This window comes from Tigriopus californicus, chromosome 12 (assembly GCF_007210705.1).
Source record: "Tigriopus californicus strain San Diego chromosome 12, Tcal_SD_v2.1, whole genome shotgun sequence".
NCBI classification, from domain to species: Eukaryota; Metazoa; Arthropoda; class Copepoda; order Harpacticoida; family Harpacticidae; genus Tigriopus; species Tigriopus californicus.
In genome coordinates this window covers 7,569,069-7,586,875 of record NC_081451.1, presented here as the reverse complement: position 1 = coordinate 7,586,875, position 17,807 = coordinate 7,569,069, and the positions used below count along the sequence as shown (strand labels likewise).

At 39.6% G+C, this 17,807-nt stretch overlaps 1 protein-coding gene across 1 annotated transcript in view; it reads left to right on the top strand.

Annotated features, from left to right (window-relative positions):
* Positions 1 to 744: 744 nt before the first annotated feature.
* The window catches only part of LOC131892273 (MFS-type transporter SLC18B1-like), a 25,205-nt gene continuing 8,142 nt past the window's right edge, over positions 745 to 17,807 (top strand). The window contains exons 1-7 of the mRNA XM_059242077.1: positions 745 to 859; positions 923 to 1,008; positions 1,080 to 1,276; positions 4,596 to 4,726; positions 5,114 to 5,310; positions 5,366 to 5,548; positions 9,113 to 9,365. Coding sequence (XP_059098060.1) covers positions 778 to 859; positions 923 to 1,008; positions 1,080 to 1,276; positions 4,596 to 4,726; positions 5,114 to 5,310; positions 5,366 to 5,548; positions 9,113 to 9,365 — 1,129 coding nt within the window. The 5' untranslated portion in view covers positions 745 to 777. The remainder of the gene's footprint in view (positions 860 to 922; positions 1,009 to 1,079; positions 1,277 to 4,595; positions 4,727 to 5,113; positions 5,311 to 5,365; positions 5,549 to 9,112; positions 9,366 to 17,807) is intronic.

The following is a 17,807-nucleotide window of genomic DNA, read 5'->3' as shown; positions in this document are numbered from 1 at the left end:
AGAACCATTTCGTATTTCAGATGTATGAGCTAACCGCTCTTGCCACAATTGCCACAATCGCCACAATCGCGGCCAGAACTACCATGATTTTTGCACATCCAGTGCTCCCAAATCTTCAATGACAAAATTATTATTTTAGCATTTGCATTTGCATTTTAGGACATTGTTCGACAATTATCTTCAACCATTTAAGTCCATCATTCATTTGCTCGAAATATCATAAAATGGCAAGTGACAAAGACAAACAATAAATACGAAAAAAAAATTTGGTGCCAACATCTTCTCATCAGTAAGAAGCATGGTGACACTTACTTCATGGTAGAACCAGATGGCGCACTAGAATGAAATCCCAATTCTAAACACTTCTCTATTCTTCGAGACTTTCTATATTTTATAGTTGACCTACCAGCAAGAACATGATAAGAGCAATAGTCAATAACCTCACCTTTATTCAGTGTTTTGGGTCAGTGTTTTCCTTTGTTTATAATCAGCAGAATTGTCTTGACTGGTTGAACGAGGGCGATTTGGCCTGATATAATGGCGCCATTTTGTAATCCAGGACATAAAGCACTTCGACCCTATCATAACTCTTGAATTAGCATTCACAGGTGTAGGGGCAAGCCTAGACAGGTGCTGTTTTGAAAGGCTCAAAGAAATTAAGTACACCTGTGCTAATCCGTTTTTAATTACCGGGTGGTGTTCAAAGCGCACATGAGGCAAAATCATCTATCTCCAGTACATGAAAGTGACCACAAGCCTAGCTACATATTAATTAACATGGGCTCTGACCTTACAACGAACTCAGGAATCTTTGCATCCAAAGCCAGGTCAACTCTGTTGGCCAGTTCAGTCGCGCTAAGTATAATTACTTGATTACGGTTCAAACTGAAACTGAGACAATGAACGATGGTTCCAATTTCAGCCTTTATTTCTTGGGGACTTTTATTATCCCTTCAACCCGCTTTCTACCCGTCTGAAGCTGAGTCAAAAGGCTCCACTCCTGCGCAAGTATTACCCTTTCTAATTACCTAACGTGAATAAAAAACACACTAGCCCTGTGATTTTGTAATTTTCAATAGTATGGGTTGGTTTTTGGGATCGTAAGCTTGGGCGGCTTCATCTCATCACCTATTTTTGCTCATTTTGGAGGCAAGATCGGGACGAAAATCCTTTGCAATGTGAGTGGGTTTGTCCAAGGGATGACAGCCTTGGCGTTTGGAGGCTTGGAGAATGTGAACGATACATGGACATTTATTGGGTGCTCCTATTTGTTGAGGTAAGTATCCTTTTGAATATCATGAAAGATTTTGTATCACCTTTGGAATATGAATGGGGATCACAAAGAGATGAACGAAAATTGGCCACAGCAATTTTTTTTATCTTATGTAGAGGCGCCAGAGAACAAAAAAGCAAGTCGCTTTTGATAACAAAATCATGAGACTTTTTTGAAAGTGAACAATCCAACTTGAAAAGGGGTCTGTAGTACTGATGGGATCAAATGAATAATCACGGGAGGTTGCAATTAATACTACCAATTTAATTTTTTAGTGGCATATGGCGTCACTAGCGGAACATGGGAAACCCGTTAGCTAGTCGCAAAAAGTAACCCTGATTTTTCTTCGTTGAAACTAGGGTTGCTGTTTTGGTCAAAGCTAGCCTTTTACATTACGATGGACAGGGTGGTGCTTTGACTTTCACAACTTTCTGGCAATCCTGATTTGAAAATTTATTTGATCCCGTCATATTGCGTGCTTTGTTCTTTCTTGTACTCTAGCTCTTTGAACGTGCTATTCCTAATACGTAAGATTAGAGAAATAAAATCATCATCATTGCACATTGTACATTCCTACTTCGTAAAGCAAACTTCGTAGAAAGCAAGATGTACTCGTATAATCATCAGTTTCTACTAAATGAAGAAACTTCTATTTTTACATATTCTCACTGCATAAGGTATAACAACTACAGTGTACTAGTCATTATGCGAGAAGTGGAGGGAGGACGACGGTATAATTCATCTGAGCAACAACATTTGAAATAGGGAAGTATTGTAAGCGGGAACTTCCAAGACGACGAGAGAGGTTGACGCCGAGTGCGTTGTATACAATGGGTGCAGGAAAAGGAACGAATCCAGTAAAAACCTGCGCTGACAGGGTGGAATTGAGGTAGGGCTATCATCATTCGGATGAAAGTACATTTCTAAGGGACGGAATTGACTAATCCACGTAATCTGGGAGGGCTGGTGGGAACAGACTCTGATGAACCACCGGGTAATGAGCCTGAAAGGAGCAGAGAAGCAGGAGCAGTGTGCCAGTCTTTCGTGAGCTGAATGCAATTACTAGATAACAAACACAAAACCTCTATTTTCGTTCGATATGTAGAAATGTCATGTATTCAATAGGCAACAATTATCTGAATTTTCAACTCCGGTACCACTATGTACAATCGAGAGTAGGTATGAAAAGACATAAAAATGTGAGATCATAAATAATAATTTCTTCCCAATCAAACATATCTTTCAATTTTGCCAAGGGGCTGCTGCCCAAGTTGGTTTCAATAGGTCCAAATCATGAAGTTGATTTACTGACTTGAGAGTGGTAAACAAAGAAATCAGGCAATCAATCGTCTTTTAATTCTGTGACAAAATGCAAATGGAACATGAAATGTGATACTTTATAGGAAGTTTCTGATAACGAGGGGTCGAGGAAGCATTGCTTTGTTTAACCAGTTTTTTTAAAATAATGTTGCTCTTTTGGAAAAGAAAATAATTTGTTCACTTTTTCGAAATTTATGTAAATAATTAGAGGAAAATGTATGAAAATTGACTCTAAGCAATATTTTTGTTATCTCCTCCATGCCAGGCATAAACTAGAGACCGCTGATGATTCACAAATTCAAAAGATCGATTTTAGTTGCGGATAACAAACAATTAATCGAATAGGTTTGCAATCTTTTTCAACATGCTTATGTTCCAAGATTTCTCCTCCATGCCAGGCATCAACTAGAGACTGCTGGTTATTCACAACTGCAAAATATCGATTTTAGTTGCGAATAGCAAACACTTAGTCAAAATACTGCAAATATGTAGGGTCCAGATTCGCAATCTTTCTCAACACGCTTTTGTTCCAAGATTATCTACTCCATGCCAGGCATAAACTATAGACCGCTGATTATTCGCAAATGCAAAAGATCGATCTTAGTTGCGGATAGCAAACAATTAATCGAAAATTATCAGAGAAAGGTTCGGCTGTCTCACATTATAGGGATTGTTCGTCTCACGTGATGAGGTTCGCTTGAGCCATGGGACATCGAACCCATGATCCCGAGCTTAGCTCGGTCGCGCGTTAACCAACTGCGCTAGCACCATCTCCCTTTTAAGAGAAGCACTAAACACGCTCCTTGTTCTCGAACAGGCTTGAGATAGATCCAGCACTTAAAAGATGCTTCACGAGGGACATCACATGAATGAGAGAGCTCCCGTATTGGGAGAGGCTAGAAAGGTTGGGCTTGTACAATATTCAGAGAAGGTACGAAAGGTATCTGATACGGTACGCCTTCAAAAGCATCCATGAGCTTTGTCCCAACCCAAGATTTAGGGTCAATTCTACTGACCGTAGAGGCTTAATGTGCGTTTTGAGGGTACCTTCAAACCCTTGAGAATCCAGGCTAGTTAAGACAATGAAGTCCACATCTCTTCTTTCTCGGGCTCCTTCATTGTTTAATGTGCTTCCCTCTGATATTCGTAGGGAATACGTAGGCCTTGTTGATCCAGTAGCATCTTTCAAGTCAGACTTGGACAAATTTTTAGATAGCATACCAGATCAACCCTACATTCAAGGACTAGCTCGGTCTGCCTGTCAAATTCGTTGGTAGACCAAATATCATATGAAAATTGAAAGGTAATAAATAGACGAATTATAACCTTTTGTTTTAATAGTACTGGGGATTATATTCGCTGTAAAGGTTAGAAAAACCCGTGAAAAAACGAACCAAAGAAAAAGAAAAAAAATCTCCACCTACCTTCAGGGTGGGTGGGTGTTCAAAGCCATATCATTAGTTCAGTTGTACTATGTAATAGTGGGCCAGTTTTTCTTGTCAGGATATTCTCATGACCAAACCCGTGATGATGTAAGAAATTGCAGGAAATATCGAGTATATCCCTTGTAATGGACTTGTCTGGTAAGGTAAGAACGGCTTATCATGAAATCTCACCACTATTCTTTCCAAGTCAAATTTGATTAAGTAAGAATTTTTTGCAATAACTTAATGTCAATTTGTACTTAGTAGCAGAATATTTTTCCAGTTATTCAAAATATTCCGATGTTTGTTGACTTAAATCCCACGTTTACCGATTTCAAGTGAGCTAAAATATGCGAGCCAGCTGTCAATCCCGCTATTAAGATATTAATTCATGTGTCGGACGAGAAGTAGCAATCCATCATTATTTGGGCAGCTTCTATTCAGGTCAAACAAAGCTTGAATTCATGGAACAGCTAGTCTTGATTCCATTCACAGAGAGCTTAGAAGCCATTCTTTGGCTTCAATACTAACGAGTAAACAATTTATGTTCTTAGTGCTCATGAAAAATATCTTTTTAGGTTTATTGATGGTGTGGCGAATGCAGCCGGTTCCGCTGCAATAGTGAGCATTCTCATGGCTCTCCTTCCTGGTTATGAGTCGTCCATTCCCGGCTGGACTCAGATGTGTTTGGGTCTAGGATACATCATTGGTGAGTGCTGAATATAGTATACGAGAAAGTGGTGATGCAACGAACAAAATATTGCGATTCTTTTGAATATTTAAGTTTCAACTCCATCTTCACATTTTCTTTGTTGAGGATTCTTGACAATTGAGGTAATTGCAACAGACGAAAATGCTGATTCGGTTGAGCTTACTTACTACGTTAAGTGAATAGATTACCAACATTCTCAAAAATTGAGCACTCCAAACATCGCATTTCTTATATTCGCATTGATCCTCAAAAAGATCAAGTTGTTTCAACATTCATGACCGTTTTGTGGGTCAATCTAAACTTTTCTTGAAGGATCAGATCAGCAGTCACCTAGATTATCGACCAATTATCATCGTTCCTGAGCGGTTCTCTTCATGATTGTAGGACCGGTTTTGGGTTCACTTTTGTTCGAATTTGGAGGATTTGGCCTGCCATTTTATATTTTTGGTGGAATTATCCTTTTCTTGGCCTTTGACCTACTCTTGATTGTTCCAAACATCAAACCAGGCACTGCAGCAAGGGATCATAAAAGCCTGGCTCATGATTCCAAGCCACCTCTCACCATCAAAAGCGTATTCAAAGTAAGGTCTACGTATTAGAAAATTTTCGGCCTGCATTGGTCTTATTGTGTCTTAGTCTTTCAATTTAAGCCTCCCGTTCTTCGACAAATTCGTCCTCTACTATGGAACCGGTATTTTTGAATCAATGCTCCAGCCACACATGATAAATTCCGAGGCTCAAGCTACTCAGTTTGAGGTCACCATGGCGTTCCTTATTGTGGCCGGGTGTTACATGGTCACCACTCCAATAACTGGTTACGTAAGGACATTTTAACTTACTGACCGAATCTTCCCCGCACTCGCAGTATAACCAGTTGGTCCGCTCCGAAAAGTGAAAAGTCCGAAAATGTGCCAAGAGTTTCTAGAAATATTGCCTTAACTCGAAATTTGGGCAAAATGATTTCATATTGCCGCAAAAACAATGCATCCTGTAGTTTGTCATTAAGAAAACTCGACTGACCCACCTTGGCAGAATGAGAATGGATTATGGTGCAGTTTGCACCTCATTATAACGTTTTTTGAAGTCATCAATTCTGAAGGCTTTTCGTTTCAACGTGACACCAATGTTTTGGATGAAGAAGGCCTTTTGATTTCGTTTTGGGGGGTTGGCCTATGTCATATACGGCCTCCTTAACCTTTGCACGATAGAGCAATGGAAACCCTTTCTTATGCATCAATAACTGAAGCTATCTCACTACATTTTGGATTAATGATACAAGGTTATCAGATGCAGGACTTATCACATTGTCTAGCGTAAAAAATCAGTTAAATCAAATAACTGTCATATCCAGAAAGTTGCCTCATGCACTATTTTTTTTTCTTCTTTTGGTTTGGTTTTTCACGGGCTTTTCTAACCGCTACAGGAAATGTAATACCCAGTACTATTAAAATGAAAGGTTATAATTCGTCTATTTATTACCTTTCAATTTTTATATGATATTTGGTCTACCAACGAATTTGACAGGCAGACCGAGCTAGTCCTTGAATGTAGGGTTGATCTGGTATGCTATCTAAAAAATTTTAGCCTCTCCCAATACGAGAGCTCTCAATCTTGTGATGTTCCTAGTGAAACATCTTTGGACTTGCTCGACCTTTTGCAACCCTGTTGAACTCATTGGAGCCCAAATGGGTGAGGTATATTCAAGATGTGGCTGGACAATCGACGTGTACAGAGTTAGCATCGTGATGCTATCTCTGGACTTAAACGTGCGATATATCCAACCACACATTTGAAAAGCTTTACCCACCTTCAACTGGATATGCTCATTGAACTTTCCATTATTTTGGAGGACTACACCTAGATCTTTCTTAGGTGAGACCTGCTCAATATCTTTACCTCCATTATCTACGAGTGGAGTATTCAAAGGAGTTGACCCAAATGTCATTGAGCGGAATTTCATTCCGTTCAGGGCCATATTACTCCCAGGTACCCAAGAGTAGATTCGATCTAAGTCCTTTGCAAGGCTACTGGAATGCTTGGCCATTCCTACCAGAAACTAACTTTGTATCGTCAGCATAAGAGAAAGAGAGAGTAATACTAAGCTTTTGAAGCGGGGCAACGAATATTATAAACAAGAGGGGCCCCAAGATCGAACCCTGGGGAACACCTGACTTGACATCATGTATTTTACTAAGGGACCCTCAACCTTGACCAATTGCTTCCTACCAGAAACAAAACTTTTGAACCAATTGAGAACCTTGCCTTGGATCCCAATCTCATGGAGCCTGTTAACTAAAAGACCATTATCTACCTTGTCAAAGGCCTTGGCAAAGTCGAGATAAACTACATCGGTTGTTTCATGGCTCTCTAGTCCCTCAATAAGCCGCTCAATATGTTCAATCAGTTGGGTAACCGTGCTAAAATGTGCTCGGAACCCATGCTGGCTTGTAGGAAGGACTTCATGAATATCAAGAAATTCAACAAGTTTGAACTTCCTGATCTTCTCAAACACTTCGCAATATTCGAAGTGAGAGAAATCGGCCTATAATTACTGGGGAGCGACTTATCTCCCCCTTTAAAAATTGGAACAACATGAGCTAACTTTAGTGAAGATGGAAACTTGCCCTGATCCAAGATGCAACGCATCAAGTACGAGAAAACAGGAGTGAGAACCATTGAGCATCTCATCAGAAACTGAGATGTCACGCCATCAGGACCAGGAGAGCTGGAAAGCTCAAGTCCCTGATGGCCTCTAAAGCATCTTGATCTGTGACTACAAGATCATCTAAACGCTAAACTTGACTAACCTTGTCAATCTCAACAGACTCATCTTCAGAGCAATGAGCTGTTGCTTCCGAACTCAGTGGGGTTGAAAACACAGTGGAGAACTGATCTCCAAGCATGTTAGCCATAGTCTCTACATTTTCAATGGCTTCCCCATCAACCTCAAAAGGCCCAACAGAGTGTTTCATTTTTCTCTTAGAGTTCGCATAAAAAAAGATAAAAATGCCTTCGGATTCGACCTGACCTCCTGAACCACCTTACTCTCAGTTTGTAACTGGTCATATTCAATGGAGGCCTTAATCTTACCCTGAACTACGTCCAACTTTTTTTTGGAGACTAGCCACAATTACTGGATTCGAAGTGCTCTTCAGCCTTTTTGCTAGTTTGTAACTCTTTTTGAACAAAGTCTTCCTATATTTTGGAATTTTTGTCTGTGTACTACCTTTCGGAACACATTCAGAGATTGCCAAACTGGAGCAAACTTCCTTAAAAACTGAAACTAATTTATTAATGGCTGCATCTATGGACGATTCTAGTTTCAGAATTGAAATCAGGTCAATTTCTTCTAATCTTTCTATAATCAACGGCCAATGTTCATCTTTGAACTTGAACTTAGCCAAACGACCTTTTTGACCGGTTTTACTCTAGAGCACGCCGGCTTTTGAGTAATGGTCGACCCTATCTCGAGAACATGATGAATCTGACAGATTACTAGGTGTCACATGGACATACTGGATCAGATCAGGGTCATTGGAAAACAAGTCAAGAACGCTATTCGCTCTAGTGGCTACACCAACATGCTGAGAGAGATTGCGCAAGATCGCGAATTCTTTCAGCTTTTCGAACGACTGAGATGTCGATTTCGAAATGGGAAAGACATCCATGAATCCATCATGTCTTCCATCATGAATGCAGGCGGAACTATTTTTGAGCAACAAAATCAAGAGACCAAGAGAAAGAAAAGAACTAAAAAAAAAGCTGTGCAATCTTGTCCTGAGATACAGGACAACAGAGCAAAATAGGAATGAAGTACTTCACATCAAACTAAACATACAAATCTAAGATGGAGATAATAAACAAGAAGTAAGGGACAGAGAAAAGCAAGGAATCAAGCACATATGTAAACTAGGAAAACAACAAAAAAACACAGAATTAAACTCAACTAACTGGTCGAACACAAAATAAATCATTACAGTAAAGAACAATAAATTCTAACTCTAAAGGACCAATACAATCAAACTAAAGAACTACACATAACGATTTGGAACTAGAAAAACTACACTACAAATCAGAAAGAAACTGCTAAAGCTAAACATAAACATAAATGAGCAATAAACTTATTAGGTTTTAAAGCAATTACGTCTTACCAAAGAGCCGTGAAAAACCAAACCTAATTGAGTGAATGAATGGCAATTCCCATTCATTCACCCACACACAAACACCACGAACACTACACGTGCACAGCAACCAAGGAGCAAAAAAGGAAGTCACACCTTGGTTCGAAATTCCTGGGAGATAAGAACAGCAACAAAAATGCGTCTGTTCTCAGCGAGCTCCAAAACAGGAATGAAACAAACGTTAAACACTACTAATTTCTAGGTGTGTGATAAAATGAAGTGCCCAATCTTGCTTTCAATTGTTGGCAATTTCCTTCTGTTCGCTTCATTCATCTTTATTGGACCCTCCCCATTCTTGGTTGGATTGCCGCCCTCCGTATCATTGATCTTAGGGATGATGCCATTCTTAGGGTTAGGTTATGGATTGGTGTCCGTCTCCACGTTTTCCAGAGCCTACAAGGAATGCATCCGACAAGGGTACCGGGATGATGTCGATACCTATTTCGTCCTAACAAGTAAGTATCTAAATGATTACGAAAGCCAGACAAAACATGCTTTCTTCAAGTCGAGCAGAAATTCGAAGGGTTTTACACGTACTACCTTGATTTTTTAATTTACTGAAGTCCATTTTAAAGAGGTATCCAAAGTACAACACGATTAATCAAACAAGGTGCTCAATATCGTCTTTAAGTCTGAGCTAAGTAAGAATGATTTTTGAAAAACTGGCCTCCGTTTAATTCTTTCTTTTCTTTCTCCTTTGGTTTGGATTGAACCAAGAGGGTATCTCCAGCGAGGAAATTGCACTAGCTAGCCATTACAGCTCTCTCCTCCCTTCAAGATTGACTTCCGGTACCGGGGTTTGAACCCACTGCAAACAACAAACTAATGACAAAATTTCATTTAGACGGCTTTAGATGATTGATTGGTTTATTGTTTGTTTGTATGGTTGTTACGGAGTCAGATGACTGCTACCTGGCTTGGCCTGCCATCTCATGATGGGTGGGTATCCCAATCAAGGGATATTCCCACTCCTTTATCACAACCAGCATTAGCTTTTATCTAACCGTCGGGAATGATTGCAGGGTCACCCGTTTAAACTGTTCAAACAGGAGCTCAGTTTGTAATTTAGATATTGCATAGAAGCTTGGACCTAGTCAGCCTGGGATTGAACCAGGGTCTATGCAGTGGAAAGATACCATACCCTACGATTGCTACTCTTTTGTTGTGAATAAAAGCAAATTAAATAGCAAGGGTCCAAAAATGGTTGTTAGAAATAATGCCTAAGACCAAGAATTAAAATAAGCTTTGTTGCGACTCTTGGTCATGTCAGTTTGTAAAAATGTTACACGACAGTGTATTTACAAATATTGTATGTGCAACTTAAAACAACAATAAAAGAATGAATGGTCAGTAGGATAAGATAGTTGTCTAGAGTGTGATATCGCAGGAAAAGAAAACGACTAAAGTTTGGTAAATAAACATGAAAACAGTGAAGAGGGGAATGTCAGACAGTACATAAACATGAGGGTAGTGGTAAATGATGAAAATCTTAGTTATCACTGCAGAGTGGATGGGCCTGATTAAATAGATCCTTTGTCAACTCCGTCGCTGATGACATTTTGCTGGAAGACAGACAAAGGTGCGTGACCGCCAATACTCCAAAGGGATGTCGGGCCAAGGACAATAAGATGTTAGTTAGTAAGTCCTTTACAGGGAAGGTATCCGTATAGCTTGTATTCGGATATCACCTCCGGAGAAGTCAGGTTCCCAACACTGTTGGACACTAACCTTGGCGGTCCGATGGTGAGAAGCTCTGTTTCGCAAATACGATTAAAATGCATCGATGCATTATTGGCTTATTGGAGCACTCACGGATATCGATTGAGGAATTTGGGAAAGGTGGCTGAGAAAGAAAGAATTGTTGAGAATGAAAGAGCAAGGGAAAGTAGCCTTTCATTTCAAATCATTATATGCTTGCTCTTTGTTTCGTATTTCCACAGAGAGAAAAGCCAAAGGGTGACCTTTCGCATACCTCTCCCTACAGATTGGTGAGCCAACGATGAAAGTTAGGATAGAAATTTGGCCCCCTGTAAAATAAGAAACAAATCGAATAAACCCTTTGCTTGCTTTATCTAAAGTAAGCATTCCAATATAAATCATTTTGTGGCTGTAGTGTATCAATTTCATGGTATGGCAAATGGATCCAATGAAAGAACGTTGTTAACAGTGACAACTTTAGTTCCCTTGTGAGATCCTTTTGGGCATTTTTCTAATGAACTAATGCTAGGAAAACAAGATTTCACAATTTTGCACCATGCTAGTTTAATGCTAAAAACCAGAACAACCCTAACAAAAAAATCGAAAGCTAGTGAGTGGTTTTAAAATAATGCTCATTTTCAAAAATTAGCATCGAAAAATGCTACCTGGTCCCCCTGATCCTGACATGTTGCGATAAACGTATAGAATTAAACTTAAAGCCAGCTGCAGGGTGCTCAGATTGTCACATTTAGTGACAAAAAACTCTAATCGGCCACAATTTGAAAGCTTGTGGCACATATTTGGGCAAACAAATTGTGAGTGCTGAATTTTTTTTCTTATGATTTGGTTTTGGTTGATAGATTTTGAAGCTCAGAACCGTCAGAACAGACATTTCCAATCAAAAATAATAAATCCCAAAGATCCTTAATATCTTACAACAACCTAGTTAGCTCTTCCTCGAACAAACTAGAGGTTAGAAATGTGAACCCAATGTGCTCATCCATTTTCATCTCTTTTCCGTTCGCTCTTGATTTGGCTTAAAATACATTATCTGTTCATATATGCTGATGATACAAAATTATTGTGTGGTAGGAATGGTCAGGGTTCCGGTAGTCTGCTAGAGGATCTATCTATAGAGCTATCTCTCCTAGATCAAATCTGCTCCTGGGTTGCAGATAAAAGTATGACCTTGATTGGAATGAAATTCCGTTCAATGACATTTGGGTCAATGCAATTAAGCAATCCGTTTGCAGAAACTGGAGGAAAACATAACATATTGAGCAAGTTTTGTCCAGGAAGGATTTAGGTGTAGTCCTCCAAGATTACGGAAAGTTCGATGAGCATGTCCAACTGAAAGTTGGCAAAGCTTTTCAAACATGTGGTTGAATATTTCACTAAAAGTAAACCCAGAGATGGTATCACGATGCTAACTCTGTACTAGTCAATTGTTCAGCCACATCTTGAATATACCTCGTCCATTTGGGGAGATCAACATTTATTGAGCTCGTGGCTGACAAATATGACATAGTTGTAAAGGGTTTCTTGCTTATTTAAGTGTCAATTAATATCAAAACTATGCTTAGCTCTTTCTGCATGCTTGAGAAAAGCAAAACTTTTTTTGATATATTTTTGGGACTGTGAAAAAGCAGCAGGTATTTCCTGGTAGTTGCTATAGGGTATGTCCGAATCATTTTGTTGTTCACATTTGATGCATAACACAACAATTCAAATGTCTCAGCATCTACTCAATGATTTTTATGAAATTTTTAATTGAAAGTATAACTAAAGATTCTCACAATGTCTAATAAGTACGGTTTAAAAAGGCCATCTTTTTATGGTTTTTTAGTGGATTGATACGTCGATCAGAACTACGTTCAATGATGTGTTGTTGTTGAGGGCCTTTTTTTTACAAAATTTGGTCCTTTCGCTGCTTTGAAAACGAAAAACGAAACTGATGGTCCAGTTACACGACGACACAAATTTTCATCAATATGTCAACAAAAATTGCGATTCACAGCACAATCCGAGCCTCACAGTCTCACAGTTTGGACTTGGAACCTGCTCCAACTTTCTGCGATCTGTGAGAGACTTTGTCGCTTCGGGTAAACGTTATTCTCCACCGATTAGTTGGCGGTGCTACTCTTTTAAACTTAACCTAACCTAATCAAACCTAACCTAACCTTACCAAACCTAACCCAACCTAACCTAACACGATATTAATAACCCTTTAAGTCTCTATCTAAGCCTTTTGATGTTTTGTCACAAATTACAAAAATGAGCACCGCCAACAAATCGGTGGAGAATAACGTTTATCGTCGCTTCGTCGGAAGAATCTCTCGAAGCACGATCGAGCGTGACCAAAGCGAGACACTTTCCATGTGTGACAGAGCATGTCAGCTTTTTTCTGGGCTTAAATTTGTCAATAAACAGATTAAAAGCAACATATAATTCGATTAGAAAACGAAAATGGGAATTTCAGCATCAAAATGCAAAACAATAATCCACCGAGAAGAATTGTAGGAAGCCCAATTTGGTCGCCCTATGAGGCGAGGAGCAAATACAGCGACTCCATGAAACGCAAATCCATTTTTTGCGCCATTTACAACAATTGGAACCGTTCGAAAAAGGGATGTAATGACCCATTCACATTGATCTAACATCACATGAATGGTATTTTTCGATTCCAATCAATTTTGATTCGGATTCATACCTTCTTGAATGGTATTTGGTATTGGATAAATGTTTCCACCAATCCCAGGCCCACTCAACTAATCCACTTGGTACAGTTGAAATACACAAGGCGACAACGAGTATAATAGATTGCTGTCGATTAAACTCATTGCATATAATCAAACTCATTGTTGTTAATAAACCTCATTACTTCATTCTAATATCAAATCATCTTTTACTCGTTCTTCCACTCCTCCGGCTCTTTTCTTTTGCCAGTATTTAGAAACACTAAACGCTCCATTGAGAAGAAAAAAAAAGGTGTGATTAAACGTGCCTTAGATGTGTGAACTGCAAAAGGGATGGTCTGTGAGATGTGAATCGCTTCTTTGTCGCATTTATGTGATAAAATTTGTGTCGTGTAACTGGACCATCAGTCTAGGCATTTGAGCAAGCACTTTTTAACTGTTGTTAGTACCACCCGTACCGCCGTGTCAAGCGATAAGTCGGATCTGTTTGTGACAATAAGTGGCCTATATGACGAGTGAAAAAAATCAAACATCCCCTAAGTCATTTTTACCTATGCTGAAAGTGAGGACAGCTTACCCTTGCGATTGTTATGGAAACCATTCAAATCCGTAGTGATAAAGAGGGAAACTTCGATGGTACAATTATCATCATGTATATAAAACAGAAGGAGAAGAGATGGACTGGAAGATATAACCTAAAAGTTTGGCAGGGCATTAGTCGTTCCTAGATATCAGGAACGGTTTACAGTAACAATTATTTTGCTGAAAAGGGTAATTCGTTACACAACTGTTATTAGCCAAAAAATGTCATGGCTTTACTTGCTACAATTACTTTTCCTAAAATTTAGAAGACCAAAATTTCCGAGTTTTTGCCCCATCAAGGCCATACTTTTCTGAATCAATTTTTTTTTTGCTTCAAACGTTTAATAAAAGTTAAGTAAGATGAGTAATGTTTTCGCCTTGAACCGCTTGGATTCCAATCCGCAAGATAACCAGCCCTAAAGTTGAAGTTTTCCTGTCAACCTGCAAAGAACAGATTTGAAGAGTCAAAATAAATATAGAGACTACAAACATTTGTTTTAAAGTATAGTATATACTTTTATTGGTTAAGGTATCATAAATTCAGTTAGATGGGAAAATTAATTTTGCTATTTAAAATATTAACCGTAATGGTGCGTCTACGCGAGAAACATTTTGTCACAAAGTTTGCCTAATAATTTCGGAAATGTTTGGTATTAGGCGAACAACTTTTCTGTGAGGGGTCTACACGTGACAGTTTTTTTTTTTTGGTGCGGACTTCCTTACCGCTACCGGGATTGGCAAAACGCTTATTAAAAGTGAATCATCAGGTGGCTTATGGTAAAGTTCATAGAAAGAGGCAAAACAGGCCTTCAAGTAGTAATCGGTTTCAGCCAACATATGAACGCGCAGAATGAAATAAGCAAAACAGGACGTTGTTGGGAAGACAAACATTCTCATCATGATAGTTCCCATCGGCGTTTCTTTCCAATTTCATTCCTCAGTCTTCCCAATGTTCATTACACTATCATCTTGGTTATTGCTCAAAACAAAAAATATTGAATGAATTCAAGACCCATTGGTAAATGTATATGATCACTTGCATGTTCGTCTGATTAGAAATTCGTCTGATTAGAAACGAAATCAAAATATTTGTCAAACAATCCCATTTTTCCGCATGGGGCGTATGTCCATATTTAGAAAATGACCTGCACACTAGTCATGTAAAAATGTCTAATGGAGAAGTAGAGGTTTTAGTTTTTCATCTTCAAGGTCTTGATCTGTCCATTGCGACAATATTATGGCCCCCCTCTTGTTCAGATAAACTCGTTCTTGTCAGCTCTCAAATTCATAGGAAATGAGTTGGACCAGTCAGTTTGCTCAAAGGTTTTCTTTGTAGGGGACTTCAATTTTCCGGCTAGCGTTGTAGAGTGGGAGGCTAGTCCTGATGGGTATATTCCCATTTCGAAATCGACATCTCAGTCGTTCGAAAAAGCTGGAGGAATTTGCGATCTTGCGCAATCTCTCTCAGCATGTTGGTGTAGCCACCAGAGCGAATAGCGTTCTTGACTTGTTTTTTTCCAATGACCCTGATCTGATCCAGTATGTCCATGTGACACCTAGTAATCTGTCAGATCATCATGTTCTCGAGATAGGGTCGACCATTACTCAAAAGCCGGCGGTGCTCTAGAGTAAGACCGGCCAAAAAGGTCGGTCTGGCTAAGTTCAAGTTCAAAGATGAACATTGGCCGTTGATTATAGAAAGGTTAGGGGAGCTTGATCTTATCTTCATGCTGAAAAGGAAACGTCCATTGATGTAGCCTTAGACAAAATGATTCTTAGTTTTTGAGGACGTCTGTTCCAGTCTAGCAATCTCTGAATGTGTTTCACGGGGCGGGGCACATTCTAAACATCCGAAGTATAGGAAGAATTTGTTCAAAAAGAGTTGCAAACTATGCAAAAAGTCTCCAGAGCACTTTGAATCCAGTAGTTGTGGCTAGCCTTCAAAGAAAGTTGGATTTAATCCAAGGTGAATTAAGGCCTCCATTGAGACAGATCAGTTGAACAAGGAAAGTAGAGTTGTTCAAGAGGTGAGGTCGAATCCGAAGGCGTTTTTCTCTTATGCAAACTCTAAGAGAAAGATCAAACACCCTGTAGGGCCTTTTGAGGTCGATAGGGAAGCCATAGACAATGTAGGGGCTATAGCCAACATACTTGGAGATCAGTTCTCTAGGTGTGTTTTCAACCACTGAGTTTAGGAGCAACAGTCCATTGCTCTATTGATGAGTTTGTTGGGACTGGCAAGGCTTGTCAAGCTGAGCATTTAGATGATCTTGTAGTCACAGATCAGGATGCTTTAGAGGCCATCAGGGACTTGAGACTCTCGAGCTCCCCTGGCCCTGATGGAGTGACATCTCAGTTTCTGATGAGATGCTCAAAGGTTCTTACTCCTGTCTTCTCGTACTTTGATGCGTTGCATCTTGGACCAGGGCAAGTTCCCCTCTTCTCTGAAGGTAGCTCATGTTGTTCCAATTTTCAAAGGGGGAGATAAGTCACTCCCCAGTAACTACAAACCAATTTCTTTCACTTCGAATATTGCAAAGGTGTTTGAGAAGATCATGAAGTTTCAAACTTGTTGAATTTCTTGATATTCATGAAGTCCTTCCTCCTAGCCAGCATGGGTTCCGAGCACATTTAAGCACGGTTACCCAACTGATTGAGCATTATAGAGCCGGTTATTGAGGGACTGGAGAGCCATGAATCAGTCGATGTAGTATATCTCGACTTCCCAAGGCCTTTGACAAGGTAAATCATGGCCTTTTAGTTAACAGGCTCATGAGATTGGGATCCAAGGCAAGGTTCTCAATTGGCTAAGAAGTTTCATTAGTGGTAGGAAACAATTAGTTAAGGTTGAGGGATCCCTTAGTGACATACATGATGTCAAGTCGGGTGTCCCTCAGGGCTCCATTTTGGGTCCTATCCTTTTCATTCATCTTCATTGCTCCGCTTCAGAAGCTTGGTAGTAGTAATGTCAGTATTCTTTCTTTATGCTGATGATACAAAATTGGTAGTGGTAGCAATGGTCACAGGATTCTGGGTGTCTGGCAAAGGTCCTAGACCAAATTTATTCCTGGGTTGCTGGGAGTAACATGGCCTTGAATGGAATGAAATTCCATTCAATGACCTTTGGTCGACGCCATTAGACATCCACTATATGATGATGAAGGTAAGGACATTGAGCAGGTCTCATCCATGAAGGATTTAGGTGTAGTCCTCCAAGATAATGGAAAGTTCGATGAGCATATCCAGTTGAAAGTTGATAAGGCTTTTCACACATGTGGTTGGATATATCGCACGTTTAAGTCCAGAGATAGTGTCACGATGCTAACTCTGTACAAGTCGATTGTTCAGCCGCATCTTGAATATGCCTCTCCCATTTGGGCTCCAATTAGTTCAGCAGGTTTGCAAAAGCTCGAGCAGGTCCAAAGATGTTTCACTTTGGAGCATTAAGGATATGAGAGAGCTCTCGTATTGGGAGAGGTTAGAAACGGTTGGGATTGTACAGTACTCAGAGAAGGTACGAAAGGTATCTGATATTGTACGTTTTCAAAAGCATTCATGAGCTTTGTGTCCCAACCCAGGATTTAGGGTCAATTGTAGTGACCGTAGAGGCTTAATGTGCGTTTTGAGAGCACCTTCAAGCCCTCGAGAATCCAGGCTAGTTAAAACAATGAAGTCCAACTCTCTTCTTTCTCGGGCTCCTTCATTGTTTTTATTTGCTGCCCTCAAATATTCGTAGGGTTTATGTAGGGGTTGATCCAGTAGCAAGATTTAAGTCAGACTTGGACAAGTTATTCCGGATCAACCTTATATTTCAAGGATTAGCCAGATCAGCCAACTCCAATTCGTTGGTCGATCAAATAATATATATAAATAAAAGTCAAGTATAATAAATAATCTTCTCGTCTTCAACTGCTGGATCCA